The sequence below is a fragment of the Pseudopipra pipra genome, chromosome Z, assembly GCF_036250125.1.
Source record: "Pseudopipra pipra isolate bDixPip1 chromosome Z, bDixPip1.hap1, whole genome shotgun sequence".
Taxonomy (NCBI): Eukaryota; Metazoa; Chordata; class Aves; order Passeriformes; family Pipridae; genus Pseudopipra; species Pseudopipra pipra.
Window position 1 is genome coordinate 24,571,361 of NC_087581.1, and position 17,918 is coordinate 24,589,278.

General features: G+C 36.7%; 1 protein-coding gene across 5 annotated transcripts in view; it reads left to right on the top strand.

Moving 5' to 3' along the window:
• SMARCA2 (SWI/SNF related, matrix associated, actin dependent regulator of chromatin, subfamily a, member 2) overlaps positions 1-17,918 on the top strand; it is a 119,320-nt gene that overhangs the window by 12,210 nt on the left and 89,192 nt on the right. For 2 of the 5 annotated variants that reach the window (XM_064641635.1, XM_064641636.1), the window contains exons 2-3: positions 358-617; positions 8,403-8,526. In XM_064641635.1, the coding sequence (XP_064497705.1) occupies positions 393-617; positions 8,403-8,526 (349 nt within the window). In that variant the 5' untranslated portion in view covers positions 358-392. Of the gene's footprint in view, positions 1-357; positions 618-8,220; positions 8,281-8,401; positions 8,527-17,918 lie in introns of those variants that run through there. The other 3 variants (XM_064641638.1, XM_064641639.1, XM_064641637.1) reach the window with 2 other exon arrangements.

A 17,918-nucleotide genomic window follows, 5' to 3' on the forward strand; every position in this document is an offset into this window, starting at 1 on the left:
TGCTGTGCTTGACCCCATATGACGTGTCTGATGTTAGCAAGTTGGTTCAACTGCCGTTGTTTCTGGTAGATGTTTCTCATAGCATACCAACTGGGTTTTTTTGTGAGTAACATACAGACATCCAGAAATGGACGGGGAACTATCAGGATCTTTATCCTTCTGTTGGGCTTGTAGAAGAATGGGCAAGCCAATGGGCAACATTAAGGATCATTTAAGCATTTTCTGCTGATGACAGCGTGCATGTGTGTGTGTCTGTGAGTAACAATTGCCTGTAGATTTTATTAAATTTTTTTCAGTGCCCCTAATGTCACATAGAAATTGTGGTTTTGTTTTTGTTTTGTTTTCTTTTGTTATTAGACCTATTCTGCTAATTGAAAGGAGACAGAAAATAGATGTCCACGCCTACAGACCCTGGCACCATGCCTCATCCTGGTCCTTCTCCTGGACCAGGACCTTCACCTGGACCGATTCTAGGACCTAGCCCAGGACCAGGGCCATCTCCTGGCTCCGTTCACAGCATGATGGGGCCAAGTCCTGGTCCGCCCAGTGTCCCTCATCCAATGCCAACAATGGGGCCTACTGATTATCCACAGGAAGGCATCCACCAAATGCATAAGGTAATAGCTTACAAGTGAACCTTATTTCCCTAAACTTCTCTCCACTGATCAGAAAAACGACTTACTACGTTTAGAACCTGCATAACTGCTATTACACATTGTGTATCACCTGCAAAACTTCAGCTACACTCCTACTTCTGTCTTTATTACTAAATATTAGTCACATATCAGATTAAACAGAGTTTCCTTGTTCTTAGTGGACTAGTTTGAACTATAGAGTTAATAGTTTGCAAATCTTCGTTTGTAAACTGTACTTCTTAGTAAGATAGATATTACTAGGGAGAAAAAATGAATTACAGTGTTAAAACCCTAAGGTAGACTATTCTAACCCTAAGGTAGACTATTCTAACCACTTTTTTTTCTTTTTTTCCCTCTTGTCTATTTGTACATATCATGTGTTTTTGGGATGGTTTTTAGTTTTGCATGAAATTGTTATTCTTTAAAAAAAACCCCAAACAACCAAACAAACTAACCACCAAAAAACAAAACCTAGTATTTTCATCTCTTAAAGGGTTTGTTCTCTACAAATTTGTTTACTCTTCCATACTGAAAATGTGGTTTAAAAATGAAGACTCCATCTTATAAAGGATTATGAAACTATGTCATGTAAAACGTGAATAATTGGACTTCAGTGGTGGTTGTTAAACACTTAAAATTGCATGTGTGCTTAGACTGTCATTAATCTTTTTTACTTTGAGGAAATACTTGCTTGTGTGGAAATTCTTCTGTGAGAACAGTCTCTTTCCTCTTGTCACTTTTGTTTGGTTGTGTACCAGAGATTTAGAGTTTAGAAGAATTTCATTTGCGATGTTGTTCTACTCAGAAATACGTATTAGCAGCTTACAGAGTCAACATATTGAAAACCCTTTGGTAACTCTTGTTGATTCCACTTGGAATTGTTATATGCATATAGAGAAATTTATAAGAATAGTTTTAAAGTAATATAAACACATTTTAATTTTCCTCATCTTATTCATGTTGACATTTTCACATATGAAGCAGTTTCATTTATTAAAACAATGTCCAGTCAGGAGGGACATGACACTACTATCTTTTACGTGAAGAAGTATATATTTTTAATAGCACAAAGACAGCTGAAGGAAAGGAGGCCATCATCCAGCTGCCCATTTGTACTGAACTGTGTAATCTCTTGAGAGTACATGCAGTAACTACAACTTTTTCATTTGAATCTTGAAGCTTGTGATTTAGCTGTTAGCCAGATTAGACATTTGCAATTGGCATTTCTTTGGTTTTGGGGTCAGTTACAGCCCAGCTTTCCAGATCTCTGTCTTCAGACCTCATAGCCAGGGTTCCTACACCCTTCAAATTCTCTGATTTCTTTCTGTTTTTAAGTGATTCCATACCTGTAGAAGAAGACAGTGGCACCAGGAATTTTCCATAGAATGGTTGAATGCCCCACACATTATGTTTTTAACTGATACATCCTGTTATATCAGCCATTTAATCCTATGTCAGAATTAGAAACAAACCAGCAAATGTCATCCCACAAAGGTCTTTCAGAGACTTCAGAAGGCATCTCACAAGGTTCTGTGAGCCAGAGTAGAAATTCTCCCACTGAGGTGGCATTGAAATGTTTTGAAAAATGCTCCACAAAGAGTCTGGATAGCTAATTCAAAGATCATCAGTCAGTATAGCTGTAATAAATTACTTTACCTTGACTGTGATATTGGAACAAAGACTGTAACTTCATAAGTCTCGCTTCACAGCCTTGCTGCCCTCTAAGATTGCCCATTCACAGGTTCCAGCATGTCTTCATGTGTATGACTGAGCAAATGAGTCTGTTGAGGTGATAGAAGTGAAAAAAACCAAAAAAATTAAATTAAATTTTGGTTATTTTTTCAGTCTAGATGAATTTTCAGGTCTGTTTCCCTGTGCAACCCCAGAAATAGTGTATTGTGATGACTGATGGAAGGGTCTGTTTAAGAAGTGCTGTGGAAGGGGGCTTCCAGACTATTTCAGTGTTGTTCCAGGTAATTAAAAAACTGGTTAGCCACCTGCATTTTGACCAAATACATGTTTTTTTTCTACTTGGTGCTATGTAAACCAGTTTGACTTTAAGTCATGATGTAATGTAACACTTTGTTTTTTCTAGTGAAATGGAGTAAAAAATGGCAGATGGCACAAAAAGTGTCCCAGTTACACAATTACTTGTGGGGTACACATCCAGTATATGCAATGGGATGTGGTTCTTTTAAAATGAAAAAACGAAGTAGTGAAACAACTTTGTTCTGTGCTAGATGTTTGTCTAGCTTAAAAACAATAATATGATGCATAAAAGTTTTAAAAAATCTAAAGTATCAATCAATAGCTGAAACGCTGAAACAAATTGATATTAATAAATCCTAATTCCCAAAGTATGTTTACTTAATGACTGTTAATATGAAAACTAAGTACTGTGTATTCACTTAGTAACCAGAAACTCTCCACAGGAAAATTTACTATAGATTTACATAATGTAGTTTGGATAGAAACAATAAAGTAACTATTTTTCTTGATAGTTTCTTAAGTAGTCTTTTGACTAGCAGTCAAATTTTCAGGAAAATACTTACAGTTCCAAATTTTACTGAAGAGTATCTTGGATGCATGACAACTACATTTAAGGAGAAGTACTTAGGAAGTCTCTGGGGGGTACCACTAAATGGACAAACCATAACGGTCTCAGAGAGTCTTTTGAGGAAAAAATACTTGGAAGCTGGAAGATATTAAAAGAAAGCATTGTTACATTGGTTGCTCTAATCTTGCTTTTCCTCAACATCCACATGGAAGTTCCTCTGGGGGCAAAACATCAGGTTATATGATTTTAGTCTGAACTGATCAAGCCTTTTACACAGTACCCCACAACATCCTTCTTTCTAAATTTTAGAGAGATTAATTCAGTAAGTGGATTGTTAGATGAATGAGAAAGTCATTGAACAGTTGCATCCAGAGGGTAGTGGTCAACAGCTCATTAGGGACAAGTGATATCCCTCAGGGGCCCAGTATTACTTAATATCTTCACTGATGACATAGACAAAGGGAATGAGTGCACCCTCAGAAAATTCGCAGATGACAGCAAGATGAGAGGTGCAGTTGTCACACCTGAAGGATGGGGTGCCATCCAGAGGGACCTGGACAAATTTGAGAAGTGAGTCACGGGAATCTCGCGAGGTTTAGTAAAGACCAAGTGCAAAGTGCTGCATGTGGGTCAGGGCAACCTCTGGTATCAATACAGGCTAGGGGGTGACAGATCAAGAGCAGCCTTACTGAGAAGGACTTGGGAGTGATGGTGGATGAGAGGCTGGACATGACCCAGCAATGTGTGCTCAGAGCCCAGAAAGCCAGTTGTATCCTGGACTGAATCAAAAGCAGCATGGCCAGCAGGAGAGGATTCTACCCCTTTGCTCTGGTGAGATCCTGCCTGGAGTGCTACATCCAACTCTGGAGTCACCAGCCCAGGAAGGACAGAGTGAGTTGGAGTGAGTGCAGAGGAGACCACCCAGATGATAAGAGGGTTGGAGCACCTCTCCTGTGAGGAAAGGCTGAGAGAATTGGTTTTGTTTAGCTTGGAAAAGAGAAGGCTTTGAAGTGAACTCATTGCGACCTTCCAGTAGCTGAAAGGAGCCTACAAGAAAGGTGGAGGGGGACTTTTTACAAAAGCATGTAGTGACAGGGCAAGGAGGAATCATGCCAAACTGAGGGTAGGTTTACATGAGATAATAGGAAATTCTTCACATGAGACTGCTGAGGCACTGGAACAGGTTGCCCAGGGATCCCCCATCCCTGGAAGTGTATGAGACCAGGTTGAATGGAGCTCTGAGCAACTTGGTCTAGAGAAAGGTGTCCATGTCCATGGAAGGAGGGTTGGAACTAGATGATCTTGAAGGTCGCTTCCAACCTGGGCCATTCCATGATTCTATGATACAGCTTTCTGTATGCTCTTACACAGTAGCTGTGTAGTAACTGGTTAGTTATGTCTTAGTTATGACAAAAGTATAGCTTTTTAAGTTGCAGGGTTCTCACTTGAGGGTGGATGTAGTACTGTGAACTCTTGGTTTATTTTCTCTTTCAATTAATTGTAACCTGATGATAATCACTTCTTTTATGAATTTGTAAAGGGGTGTAAATGATTACTGACTGCAGAAGAATTACCGTGATGTCATGGACAATATTACTGGTTTTGGTGAATGAGAGAAAAAGGGAGAGAAAAAGTTCTTCACAAATATGGTAGTTTTTACTAAATATGTTAGATGTTCCATTAAAACAGAAGGCAAATGGTTTCTCATTTCAAATATTGTTGGCTAACAGATGTATGCACAGTAGGCGTTCTGAGAATCATAACAGTTCTGCTGTGATTCTGGAAGTAACACCTTATTTATCGGCAGGCATGTTCCATGCATTGTTTTGTTTGTGTCTGCATTAGTGAATAAAGAAAGGAAATATCAATGTCAACTTCGAAAAATCAAGAGAACTCATGTAAAATGGTGATTCAGTGATTTGTAAGAGGTTAATGGAAATGTTGGCCAATTCCCTACTGCAACGACAGTCAGACTGGTTGTCCATCAGTGATGCATTCAGTTATGCTGTGTAGTTATGTGGCAGTTACATGACAATGCATTGCTGTTTGATCTCTGTAATTTTGTTTGTTTTACAGATGATCTAGAAGAAATCTAGTTCAGTACTCAGTTTTTGATTTTAAGGCTGTTTTCTTGGTTGGTTTTTAAGAAGGGGGATGGAAAGAAAGACACTGTAATTGGACAGTTTACCTGGAAATAGGTCAAACCATGATGCAGTACTACTGTCTGTTAGAAGACCTTTGTTACTAAATTCAGAGTAAAAGCACTGTAGGCAGAATGCTTCTTATGCATTAGACATTGTGTAAGTCTGCCAAGAATGTAGGTGTGTGCTTGCATTCAGTTGAAGTTCATCCCTCACTCTATTTTCTAGAAGCATTGCTTATATATCTGGCCTGTTCAGTGCTTGTCCTTACTGGGACCAATCAAAACAGTAATGTTTACTCAAAGTTGAGTATGTCTTACGTTCCTGTTCTCCTTTTGTCATATTAAAAGAATAAAATAAAACAAGTGTCCCAGTGGGCTCGTAGTGCTTTATTGGTATCCCAACAATGTCATTGTGGAAGATAGCTTTAATAATTTATAGAGGACTGAAGAATTTGCAGAAATTACATTGTGTGTAAGGTTCCTTCTGTAATTTTTAACCTGTTACATAGATTTGAAGTTATCCTCTGACTCTGTAACTATACAGTGATTAAAAAAGTTACAGAAAATAACTGTTTTTCAGTTCTTTTGGTCCACTGCTGTTCCCTGCTGAATTGTCTTCCCTATTTTAGATGTTTTGTCCATAATCAATAGAAGTGCTTTTAGATGAAATATATTCTTGGAAATACCAGTCTCTGCATACACTAGCAACAGTATGATCATTAAAACTAATTTTGTCTTCAAAGAAATTTATGCTATCTTCATATTTTGTAAAAAACTGATTAATGAGTTCTAATGAATTTAGTTTTCATTTTTTTCACAGCATAATTTTTGCAAACACACAGAAGCAACCCCCTTTCTTCCTTTATTTAGACTCCTTTCTATAACATTTGAAGCATTTCAGTTTTCTACAGTTTTTTTAATGTGGGTAAAACTTATCTTACAAAACCCTGTCCTTTTGATCAATTCTTTCCATAGAAGCATTCCTTCAATTCATGTCTTATTGTATGATCATGTTTCTTTACCTCTCTGTTCCTGTTCGATTTTTTTTTTTTTTTTGAGTTCTCTTTGTGAAAGGCCCCATATTTGTTTTTCTCTTCACTGCTGTTCTTTGTTAACACCAGCTCCTTTCCCCACCCTCTGTGTGCTGGTACTTCTGATGTATGCATGCTGTGTCCCATCGTAGTCCCATCCAGAGCTGCCTGGATTCACAGAGGTTTCATGGCTGTCACCTATTAGTGCCATGAAACCCAGCAGTCACACCACAGATGTGTCCAGCTAGAGCCTTCTGTTCTGGAAATCAGATCAAATTTCCTTCGCAGTTTCCTTCTCCTCTTGGTGGCTCTAAAGATTTAGTCCTTGACACATACCATGACAAAATGTATCCAGCTTTACAGGTGTTTTGGTTTCTGTACTACTCAGCTAGCGCAGGCAGAATGTGAACTCAGTGTTCTCTTCTGTGTTGGTTATCTTTGTAAGTCGGGGCAAAGAGAGGGAGGGATCTTCATGCCTCAGAAAAGGGCATTGGGATTTATTTGGTTAGCGAAGTGGAACTATTTTTAATGTGTCAGTCATCTGTCTCAATGTTTCTGCTTCATATCCCTAGTTCTTGTAATCAAAAATAGCTTCTTGAGTAGTGCGTGTTTTTCAGATACAAGTTCTTTTCAAAAATATTTTTATACTGTCATGACAACTAAATGATTTAATGAAACATGAAAAATCCATTTAACTTCTCCTTTTTCATAACTTTCCCCCTTTTAACCCATAGTTCTGATACAGAAAAATTATAGTGAAATCCTTAAAAAATGTTGATAAACAACAACAAAAAGAATTCCATATGTTTACAGGTGCTTTCAGTCAAATCTGAATATTGTAATGGAAAGTAGAAAATTTATATGAAGGGTTTACAGATTGAAATTTAGAATTATTTTTTACTTTGTAGAAGGCATGACCTATCTTTAGTTCTGTTTAAACTGAGTCATGTGAAACAAATTACTCAAAAATAAGAAATGTGTCACTTTTTTTTTCCTGGGTTGACATAGCTTCTTGCACTCTCTTTTGGTTAGCTCTCTGTATTTTCCACTGTAGTAAGTTATTTTAACTCTCATTTTATAAAGAATTCTCAATAAATAAGTGTGGATTTAGATGAAACAGACAGCAAGATCTCCATTAACAGTAGGGTTTAGTAAGAGCAATATTTAGTGTGAGTTTGTGCATGTGTTAGAGAGGGGCAGAGCTGCATATTTCTCAAGAGAGTGATGTCAGGCTGTTCCTTCCCAATGCAAAGCCTTGCAGAGCTCTAAGTTAGAAGCTTAAGCTCTTCCTAGTTAGGGGTATGATGTAATTTTTGCTTTTAGGTAAAACTTAATTATTTTCTTAAGACATCTTCTTTATGTTGTTATTTTCCCCCTATTTTCACTTTCAGATTCCTTCAGTTTCTGTAACAGAGCCTTTCTTAGTGCCCAGCATGCGTTCAGCATGTTTTTTGGGCACTTGGACCTGTTTTGCATTTCAAGTACCCTGGGAACTGTAGTTTTTGATGAGTGAATGGGGTGACAGGAACTACAGGGAGCACAAGTATTGTTTTCTCTTCCTTGACTGCCTATCCGTTTTTTGCCGGTAAAGATGAGGTTGTCTCCTGCAATGTTCTCCTTGTTTTTGAAGAGAAACAGTTTTTGGGACATTCCAGTAGAGCAATGACTGAAAGGGCAAAGTTTGTGCTAAAAATAACTCAAGCGAAGCCACAGGCTGTACTTTCATAAGTTAGTGTGTGTTACACTGCTTTGTAATATGAGCCCAATACACTTTGTGTGTTTGTATTTGGACAGTTTGCCTCCCTGCCATTGCCAAACAGTTCATAAGAAGAGAAAAAAAAAAAAAAGGTAGAAAAGAAACAGGGAACAAGCAGTCTAATGGTGTTCTGTTTTTCCTCAGATGTCTGATTCCAGGTTAAAAGTTTTCATTGTTTTTACTCTTCATGTGTTTGTTTAGATTTTGAGTTAAAGTCCTTCAGATTTTTATAGTGGATTGATACATTATCTCTGTATAAATACTTATTTTGTTTTCACAGTCTATTGATGGCTTGCACGAAAAAGGAATGGTTGAAGATGTTCATTGTGGCTCCATGAAGAGTATGCGACCTCCTCATCCTGGAATGGGCCCACCTCAGAGTCCAATGGACCAGCATAGCCAAGGTTTATCCTTACTGTGCATGCTGTGTGATTTTGGGGTCTCTTTGCTCCACAAAGAGTCTGTAGTTGCATGTAACAGATTTCCAATTATTTCCTTTCAGCTTTGCTTGGAAAGGCTGAATCCCTTTGCTTTCTGGCGCATCCATCAGTCATGTGGTGGAAAATAGCTGAGGTTCAAGCCCGTGACTGGGACAAGTAATTCAACAAAATCTATCACAGATTTCAGTTCACATCTCTATAAAAACCTCCATCTAGTTATCTCCTATCTTATGTGACTATCTTAAATGTAAATGTATTAAATATGATTTCTTTTAATGCTTTGGTGAAGAAGTTATAAGAGAGAAGAACCCAAGCAAACCTGGAGAAAGTTCTTTAACACTCTTTTAAAGTGCTGATCAAAGTTCTTTCCAATGTTTTTTATGCCAGAAAATAGAAACTCTTTTTAACACATTGCTACATGCCTTCTTTGTGTGTTATAGTCTGCAACATAAAAGGACATGAGCCGCCTGGTATGTTGGAAACACCTGCTACTATTAATAAGTTCAGCAGATAAGGCTTTGTATATTGCATGGTTAATTATGTTACAGCAACATCTGAAGAATCCCAAATGAAATTAGGCTCTTGGTGTGACACACTACACAGATCTATTAAGAGGTGCTCCTTGTTTGATGTATTTACATGTTTGTATTACATAGGATAAGAGAAATGTTGAAAGGAAAAAAACAGCTACAGATCAGCAAAATGACTGAGCCTGAACTGCTTTGTGACTTTTCAGTGGGATGTGACTGAACCACTAGTCTTTAATTGGTCAGCTGAATCCCATTCTGGGACCTTGATAATTAGAAAGTAAATTTTTCATTAACCCTTTCAGTATCAGTTAAGTAGAATAGAACTGACTTTGCAGAGGCAAATTCTTCATCAGGTGAAACTTTCTCATTGATTTCAACAAGATGCAAGCATGATCATCTGAGAGAAAAATTTTTACTTGGCTTTGCATTCAGAGGACATTTTACATGTGATGAAATGAAGAGAGCATTTAGTCTGATGATGAAGATGGATCAAATTGAAACATGTGCTGAAAATACAAGAGCATGAATTGCAAACGCTTCAAATACAAGCAGCTTCTGAGTTGTTTTCTTATCTGTGCTGGCTGAGATTAGACTTCCAGGTAGTTTTGCTCTGCAAAAAGATGACTGTATTTGTAGCAGCTCTGTCAGGCTAAAGACTGCAGATCCCTGCTCTCTTTTTGGTGTATGGTGTCAACTGTTACAAGGTAAATAGACATTACTGTAGAGTTGTAATGGGGAGCAGGCTTTTAAAAGAAATGGTCAGAAAAGCCCCCACATGTTCTAATATTTCAAATACTCTTCTTGACATCATAGAGGAATGTTTTAGCTTTCTTTGCCTCCATGTCTCCATTTTTTTATTCTTACACAATTATCTTTTCCACAAAAGATGGTGATGGCACTTGGAGCTGTTTTGATACCAGTTGGGCAAAGTCCCATTTGCTAACCTTGTATTTTCTCCCCGTTAGTTTACAGATCCAAGACAGAAAACCAGGTTCCTTAATAGACTTTCAACCTACTGGATACTTTTTGTCTGATATCCCACAACATTAGGGTTGTGTAGGACACTTGTGTTTTTATAAGTTTTGTAGAAATATGCAAGGTGGTAAAAGAGAGTGAGTTTAACGATGCCCACACTCATTGGGAAAAGGACAGTATCAGTTCTTTGAGAATCCATGGAAAGGTGCCTGGTAACTCTTCAAATCCTGACAAAATCGTTAGTTGTGTATGGTACATTATTAGAAAACAAGATTTACTATAAGGTTCACTTCCTTAGAAATGTGTGATTGTTGAGCTTGCAGTACACAGTTATGTACAATTTCTAACAACATACGTGTCAAATAGAAATTACACCTTATTAGTTCAAGGTCCATTTTTTTCGTGGCTTATTGTTTGTAGGCCTCAAGCTGAAGTAGATAAATATGCACCAATTAATATTTTTTGGGTGTTTTGGGGAAAGTAGGTGAAGAAGTTTAAAACCTCAGGAAATGGATCACTCTAAACTTTGGCCATTAGTTTGGAAGCATAAGCGGAATGGCCATTTATCAGTTAAATATTTTTCTAGGTAAAATCAAAGAACATTGTCTTTTAATTTTATGTGACATTGTCTATAATTCAGGTAATTGAGAATAGTTTTATGGAAAAATCACAGAATCATAGAAACATAGTATGGTTTGGGTTGGAAGGGGACCTTTACAAGTCATTTAGTCTAACCCCCTTGCAGTGAGCAGGTACATCTTCAGCTAGATCAGGTTGTTCAGAACCCCATTCAAACTGACCTTGAATGTTTCCAGGGATGTGGCATGTACCACTACTCTGGGGAACCTGTGCCAGTGTTGGACCACTCTCATTAAAAAAAAGAAGTCTTCCTTTTAGCTAGTCTGAATTTACTGTCTAAAACCATTCCTCCTGTCACTGTAGGTCCTTAAAAGTCTCTTTCCATCTTTCTTGTAAGCCACTTTAAGTTTTGAAAGGTCACAATAAGGTCTGCTTGGAACCTTCTCTTCTGCAGGCTGAACAATGCCAACTCTCTCAGCCTGTCCTCATAGGAGAGGTACTCCAGACCTCTGATCATCTTCATGGCCCTCCTCTGGACCCACTCCAACAAATCCATCTCTTTCCTGTGCTGAGAATTCCAAAGCTGTACGTAGTACTCCAGATAGGGTCTTAGAAGAGCAGAGCAGAAAAAACCTGCTGGTCATGCTGCTTTTGATGAGCCCAGGATGTGAGTTTTCTTTATGGGCTACAAGTGCACATTGCCACGTCATGTAAAGCTTCTTGTTCACCAACACCCCCAAGCCTGTCTTGGCAGGGCTGCTCTCAGTCCCCACATCCAGCCTGTATTGGTACTTGGGATTGCCTTGACCCTTGTGTGGGACCTTGCACTTGGCCCTGTTGAACCCCATGAGGTTCATGTAGTCACAATTTTGAGCTTGTCCAAATCCTTCTGAATTGCATAAAGTCAGCCTTTAGATTGACATTTACTATTATATATTATGTAAATATAATATTACTATATTATTTTATATGCTGATCAAACAAATTTACTATTATTTTTGAAGAGATCATAAGCTAAATTAATTTATTAACATGTAGACAGGTGTGATAGAGTACTTAGTGCAGTACAGTATTTGTACAGTTGTCAGGATAAAGGATCCTGGCCTGTGAATGGGCTTCTCTATTCATTGTTAAAGCTAGTAGCAGTAAATGATAGACACAACCTTGACTGACTGATAGACGTTAGAGTTATATAAAGGTGCTTGGCTTGTCACTGTATATCACTAGGTATCACTAAGTAAAAGCAATATAATTTACACTAATATATTAAGCTAGTTAAATGACAGATTATAAACTTAACTCTAATTAGATGATAATTATCTGATTGTGGATTTTCTAGTTAGTCTTTCAGAAAGGTTCTGTTTTGGTTCAGTGATGTTCCATATATTTGTGATCTGGAAAAAAGTTTAAAATCAGTGCTGATAGAATTTGCAGATAGCACAGGGGTTTAGCAGTAAATAATGAACAAGTTGGTTACAAAGGCTGATCAGAACCTGAGGAGAATGTGCTTATTTTTCTAGCATAGATTTTAGCACAACCAAGAACATTGTATGTCTAGGAGCAAGGTAGTTTACTGTATAGTGGTATAAACTCTTATCACACAAATGAGAAAGACTGAAAAGAGTTTTGGTTATTTTATCAGACTTAAAAGAGTATTGTCATGTACAGTTTTTCCAACCATGAGATGGAATGTACTACCTGCATACAGAATCAGGAGGCTATTAATTGAGGAGTTGCATCATCTTTTCTAATGAATTAGCTGAGGGCTGTACTTTGGTATTGTATTCTAGTATCTGCAGTTCAGAAAGTTATTGAGAATTGTTTAAAGTAGCATCGAATATTTGAAGCATCTTTTGTGTGAGGAGAGACTGAGTGAGCTGAAACTGCATAGCCTGAAAAAAAGACAACTTGGAAATATCTGATGGGACAGAGTGACAAAGAGGAAGCCAGAATCTTTGCAGTGAGTATCAGTGACCAAAGAAGAGAAAGTGGGTACAAACTGAACACACGAAATTCAATTGGGACATATGAAAACACTTTTTTACTGTAAATGTGACTGAATAATACAGTGGGTTGCCCAGAGAGTATGTGTAATTGCTGTGCTTGGAGATAGATAGTCAAAACCCAACAGGTAGCTGACCATTTGAGCAGAGGATTGGTCTGGGTGGCCTTGAGTAGTCCCTTCCAGTCTTAATGATTCTGTAAAATTGCACTTTACTTAGAAGACAAATAAAGAAATTACTTGAAACTTGGAAGGTGGGTTTGTTTTTAGGTTTGGTTTTGGGTTTTGGAGGTTTTGTTTGTTTGTTTGATTGTTTTTTTTCCTGGAGAATGTTAAACTCTATTTTTTATTCTTTTTGAGAGAGAATTAAAAGAAGATTTGAGCAGTCTGCACATTCTTGGATGGTAGAAAGGCTTGAAATAGATGGAACCTTTATCTTTAAGGGAGAAAAAAGTGTGTGTGGAAGGGGAGTTGGAGGGGATAGTGTAATTCGGTTCCTGCAAATTTAAATTAGGTGAATTCAGACTGTATTAAATATCTGTATCTTAATGAAGATAATTTAACCTTTTTGGAGAAAGATGACCCAAGTATTTGTGGTAGGTTTTGTGTCATATGAAAGTTACATCAACACTGAATGTCTTTCTCTTCTGTTCAATAGACCAAAGGGAGAAGTTTGTTTAGACGCTAAAAGTCTAGTCTGGTTTAGACAAGTTAGGTAGACTGTTGTAGCTGTAAGGGTGCCTTTTTGACAGAAATCTGCCCGTTTACAGGCTCCAAGATTCTGAGAAGAATTAGTAAGTTAGAGTAGGAAACAATGGAAAGAATACGAAGATAGATAGTCTTCATAAAATGCTCCAGTTCTTAGAGATTTGAGTGGAACAGTTGTGATAAATGTGTAGGCTGCAGTCCTTCTGTATGCAGTTTACAGTTGGAAATGATCACAAAATGAGATTTCATTTAAATGTCAAATGTTGCAATACTAGTCTTTTTAGTATTTTTTTAAAAGAAGAAAGTCTTGCAAAAGATTGTCTCTAAGTAAAAAGCAAGTTTTTTATAAAATATATGCTCAAAATATGGGTGATAAATTAGAAATAAATTGGCAAACTGCCGTACAGTTGTAGGTATGATTTATGTAAATCAAGCATTCAGTTGTGAATGAACAGAAAGAGAAAATTTTGGAAGTAGTGATTCTTATGGTTTATGTTAAGAAATAATTACCCTTTTTTGAGGTGAGATGAGTGATGAGAAAATCAGAAACACTTCAAAGCTAAATCTGCAAAAATTTTGTAATTTTACTTAAGTTCTTTTGCGCTGTTTGAATGGCAGTTACTGTTCTGAGATGTTTGCCTTTTTTTAACAGTAATTACTAAGTTAAGGTATGCAACTTCACTTCGTGGATTTATGTTTTCTTGGTGCTCAGTGAGATGCTAGTCATGCAGAAAGAAAGTGTTACTAGCTCAGAGAGATTGATACATTTTTATTGCATACTGCAATAGGATGATTTTCAGGAGTCTGATGTTAATTTATGGGGAAAATACTATGAATTGGTATCTTTCTCCTCAGCAGTTACTCCTTTCCACTCCTAATGCCAAAGTGGAGAAAGGGTAACATTCCTGACTGGTTTTGGTGGCAAATTTTCATTTCTTGAAGTTGCACATGATATCCCTGTTAAGTCTTAAAACCTTTCTTTTGATGCTAATAGGTTAAATGGAAGGAAAATCCATAGCTCCAACTTCATATTTAGCTGTTTAAGTAGTAAACTTACTGCATTTAACTGAATCTGAATTGTGTTAGAAACTGCCTTCAGGCTCTGTGAATCAACTGTGCTGAAATTCGCAGTATTTATATGAAAAATATGAAATTTATGGTAAATTCTTAAGCTGTTAAACAGTTATTCAGAAGATTAAAATAATGGTTAGACGTGACTTTGTGAGAGGACTGGGAGAAGTTGCAAAGAGAAGCCAAATATTTATATAAAATAAAATATGTTTTAAATAATTCATAAAAATATATAAATGGACTGAAGTTAACAATTTCTGTATTTTTCCAGGTTTTGGAGCAAATTAAATGAAATTACTGTGATATAGCAGTGAAATACAGCCCAATTTGAGTTGTTTGGCTGTCTTTCCCTGCTGTTTGTACATGGAAACATAAGGGCTGCAGAAATTTAAGATTCTGGGACTTGATCTGTATTTATTTTTTATCATCTTTCAGTATGTATTAAACTTCTTAAAAAGTTTAACTTACAGAATTCATTAAGATACTGCTACTTCACAGGCAGTGTTCATTGTCCTTACTTAAATTAGTTACACTTTCTCTTCTGAATTCTTTCTGCCTTCTAAAGATGAGAAAAGATCTGTCACCTTATTCATCTGCCTGCCAGTGTAAGACCTCTCAACAATTTATTTCTACAGTCCTAGTTTTAAGTGACTTGCACACATGTGACCTTTCTCTTTGTTCAGAGTTTCACAAGAACTGGTGTTAACGCTGGCCACACTATAGACAGGGAAATGGTGTATTTTGCTTACCTTAAGAAAGTTTGTAGCCTCAGTCCAATAAGGAGGTATTTTCCACTGTGTTCCAAGATGTTATGCTTTCCTGCTGTGTGTTGTGGAGATGTATTTGGTTCCTTTTTTGTTGTTTATACTAACTTCAGTTGATGGTTGAAGTGATTGTTAAATGAGTTACATGACTATATTTCTTCAATCCCATTTGTATCTTCCTAATCCACTAATTCTCTTACAGTCACATTCTTGAGTAAAAATGTACCTTTGCTGATGGTTTTAGCATAAAAACGTGACATATATGATCCTCAGACACTTTCATTGTTTAAGTCTTAATTTTTAGTGGTGAGTCAAGATCTGTGTTCAACGTTCTGTGTTGGACTGCTAAAACCTTGACTCCTTCTGTGTCATACTCATTACCAGGGTCTAGAATTCATTCAGATGTGTTCTTTTCTGTTTCATTATAGCATTAAAAGTGAAGAAAAAGGTCTCTCAGTTTTTAACTCTCTGGTTCTTTAGCTTTAAAACAGATAAGAAAGATGTTACTTGTTTCTGTTAACTAAAGTGAGAAAGCAATTAGAGCAGAAGCTTTGCATACAGTCTTCCCTCCAAAAATGCTTGGGTTTGGTAATGTGTTAGAACTAGGATTTCTGCCAGAGTTAATATTGTAAAGAATATGCATTGTTTATGATGCGCTGTGATGGCGTGTTGAACAAGTTGATACAAAGGGATGAAAAGAGTGATTATGTTGCTGATTATGCATACAGTTAAGAAAACAGAGGGTTTTTTACTGCTGAAAACTTGAGACTGATTTCTGATGTAGCCTCTTCTATGACCCATTGAAGGATTGTGGAGAAGGCAGACCAGTCTCTCCTCAGAGGTGCATAGCAAAAGCAGAAAAGTAATGGTCACAAATTACGTGAGTGAAATTCTGATGGGACTTAAGGGAAAGGAAATTCAGAGTGATTAAGAATCACTGTCATTGGAGGTTTTCAGAACTCAAAACAAGAGAAACCTGTTTCTGGAGAAACCTGGTACAGCTTTAAATGATAGGTTGGACTTTTGGGCCTTCATTTCCTGGTGTTGGGTGACTTCTACTCTCTATATTTTTCAGAATTATAGGTTATGTATTGTCCTTTACAAGTGTATAGATTTCTTCTGTTGTGCAATGTTGTGCACATTGTCATTCAACGCTTTTGCCATCTGAAGGTTAAATTAAACAATGATTCATGCAGAATAGAAGAGAAAAATTTCTGTGGAAGATGTAGAAGAAGGGGTGCTTGGCAGTTCAGCAAGTAATAATTAATTAGCTAGGTATTTAAAAACCTGCTGAATATTTACTTTGGAAATTCATGTGTGCCACAGAAAAATGCATTTGAAAATCTTCATAGCAGATGAAAGCATGTTTGCAGAGTTCGAAAACCTCTCTGTCTTTGCCTGTATATTAAGCATTCCAGTGGACTGTGTCTTACATTTTTTTCATTTATGGTATATGGTTGTTAAATTCAATTTTAGTGGATCTTTATGTGTGCGTGCTCAGCTGTATTAGAGTATGTGTAATAGGACAGGAAAAAAGCAAGTAGGATGAACAATTTATTAGGACAAGCGTATGGCTGTGTGTATTGTCACACTGTCTTATGAAAGTTCTCAGACTGTAAAGGAAAATTTCCATATAGCATAACAAAATTTACGTTCTGTAAATGCCACATTTTAACACCTTTACAAGAAGTTTGGAAGGTTCTGACATATTTTATGGGATTTTTTTTTCATTCTTCCTCTTGTCAAGCATAGTTTCCTGTTGTTAGGAATCCTAATGCAGAGGACTTTGAGGGAGAGAGAAAGCGTGAGTAATAAATATATATCTAGAAAGCTCAAAAAACTTCTGAAAGCTTCTCTTTGCAAAACATGGTCTCAGACTTGTGCCTCAGACTGTCAGAACTGAAAACAAGTACTCAATATATTACACCACTCTTCTAAATTTTTATGGTCCAGACGAATTTCAAGATCCTGGGTCTGACATCTGTCAGTGATTAAGGAATTTATAACTTGGGCAGTAAGACTTGAAGAGGGAAAGAAACCATTCTTTGAAATGCAGTTTAGAAAACAATGTAGTTTGAATTAGGTGCCATTTAAAGTTAATCCTGAGATTTAAAAATGTAATACTGGACAAACATTGAAATAAACCCCATTTTATACTATAAAACAGTAATGTAGTTGTATTTTTTGTTGTTGTTTTTGTGGCATAGAGGTTGTTTTTTAAAGCAGTGTGCTCACCAAGAGGGATATGTAGGTTTTCCTCTATTTTCTTTTAAAAATATTAAGAGATAAAAGTAAGTTAGTGGATGGAGATGAATAAATGGAATAAATTTACAATTATTTACCATACCTTTTATCATCACCAATGGATGTATAAACAATTTTTATATTGAGCTAGTAAGTAGCTTATATTAGAAAGTAATTATAACTTTCCTTTTTTTTTGAACTCCTCCCCTCACTTTCTCCTTTTTCTCTTAAACTGTATAATTTTTCATACCCTCACCAGACTCTTCTTCCTTTCCTGTCATCATCTTCTTTAAATTGAACTCACTCTGTTTCTGTCTTGTCTGATCTTTCCCCATCACAAAACTATTTTTTTCCTACTGTACTTCCATCTTGTTTTCCTTTTTTAGAAGAACTGAAATCCTCTCTTCTTTGTCTATGTTATATTTACAACCTTTACTTGGTTACATTTTTATCCCCAGGCCTCAGCATCAATTAGCACGAATA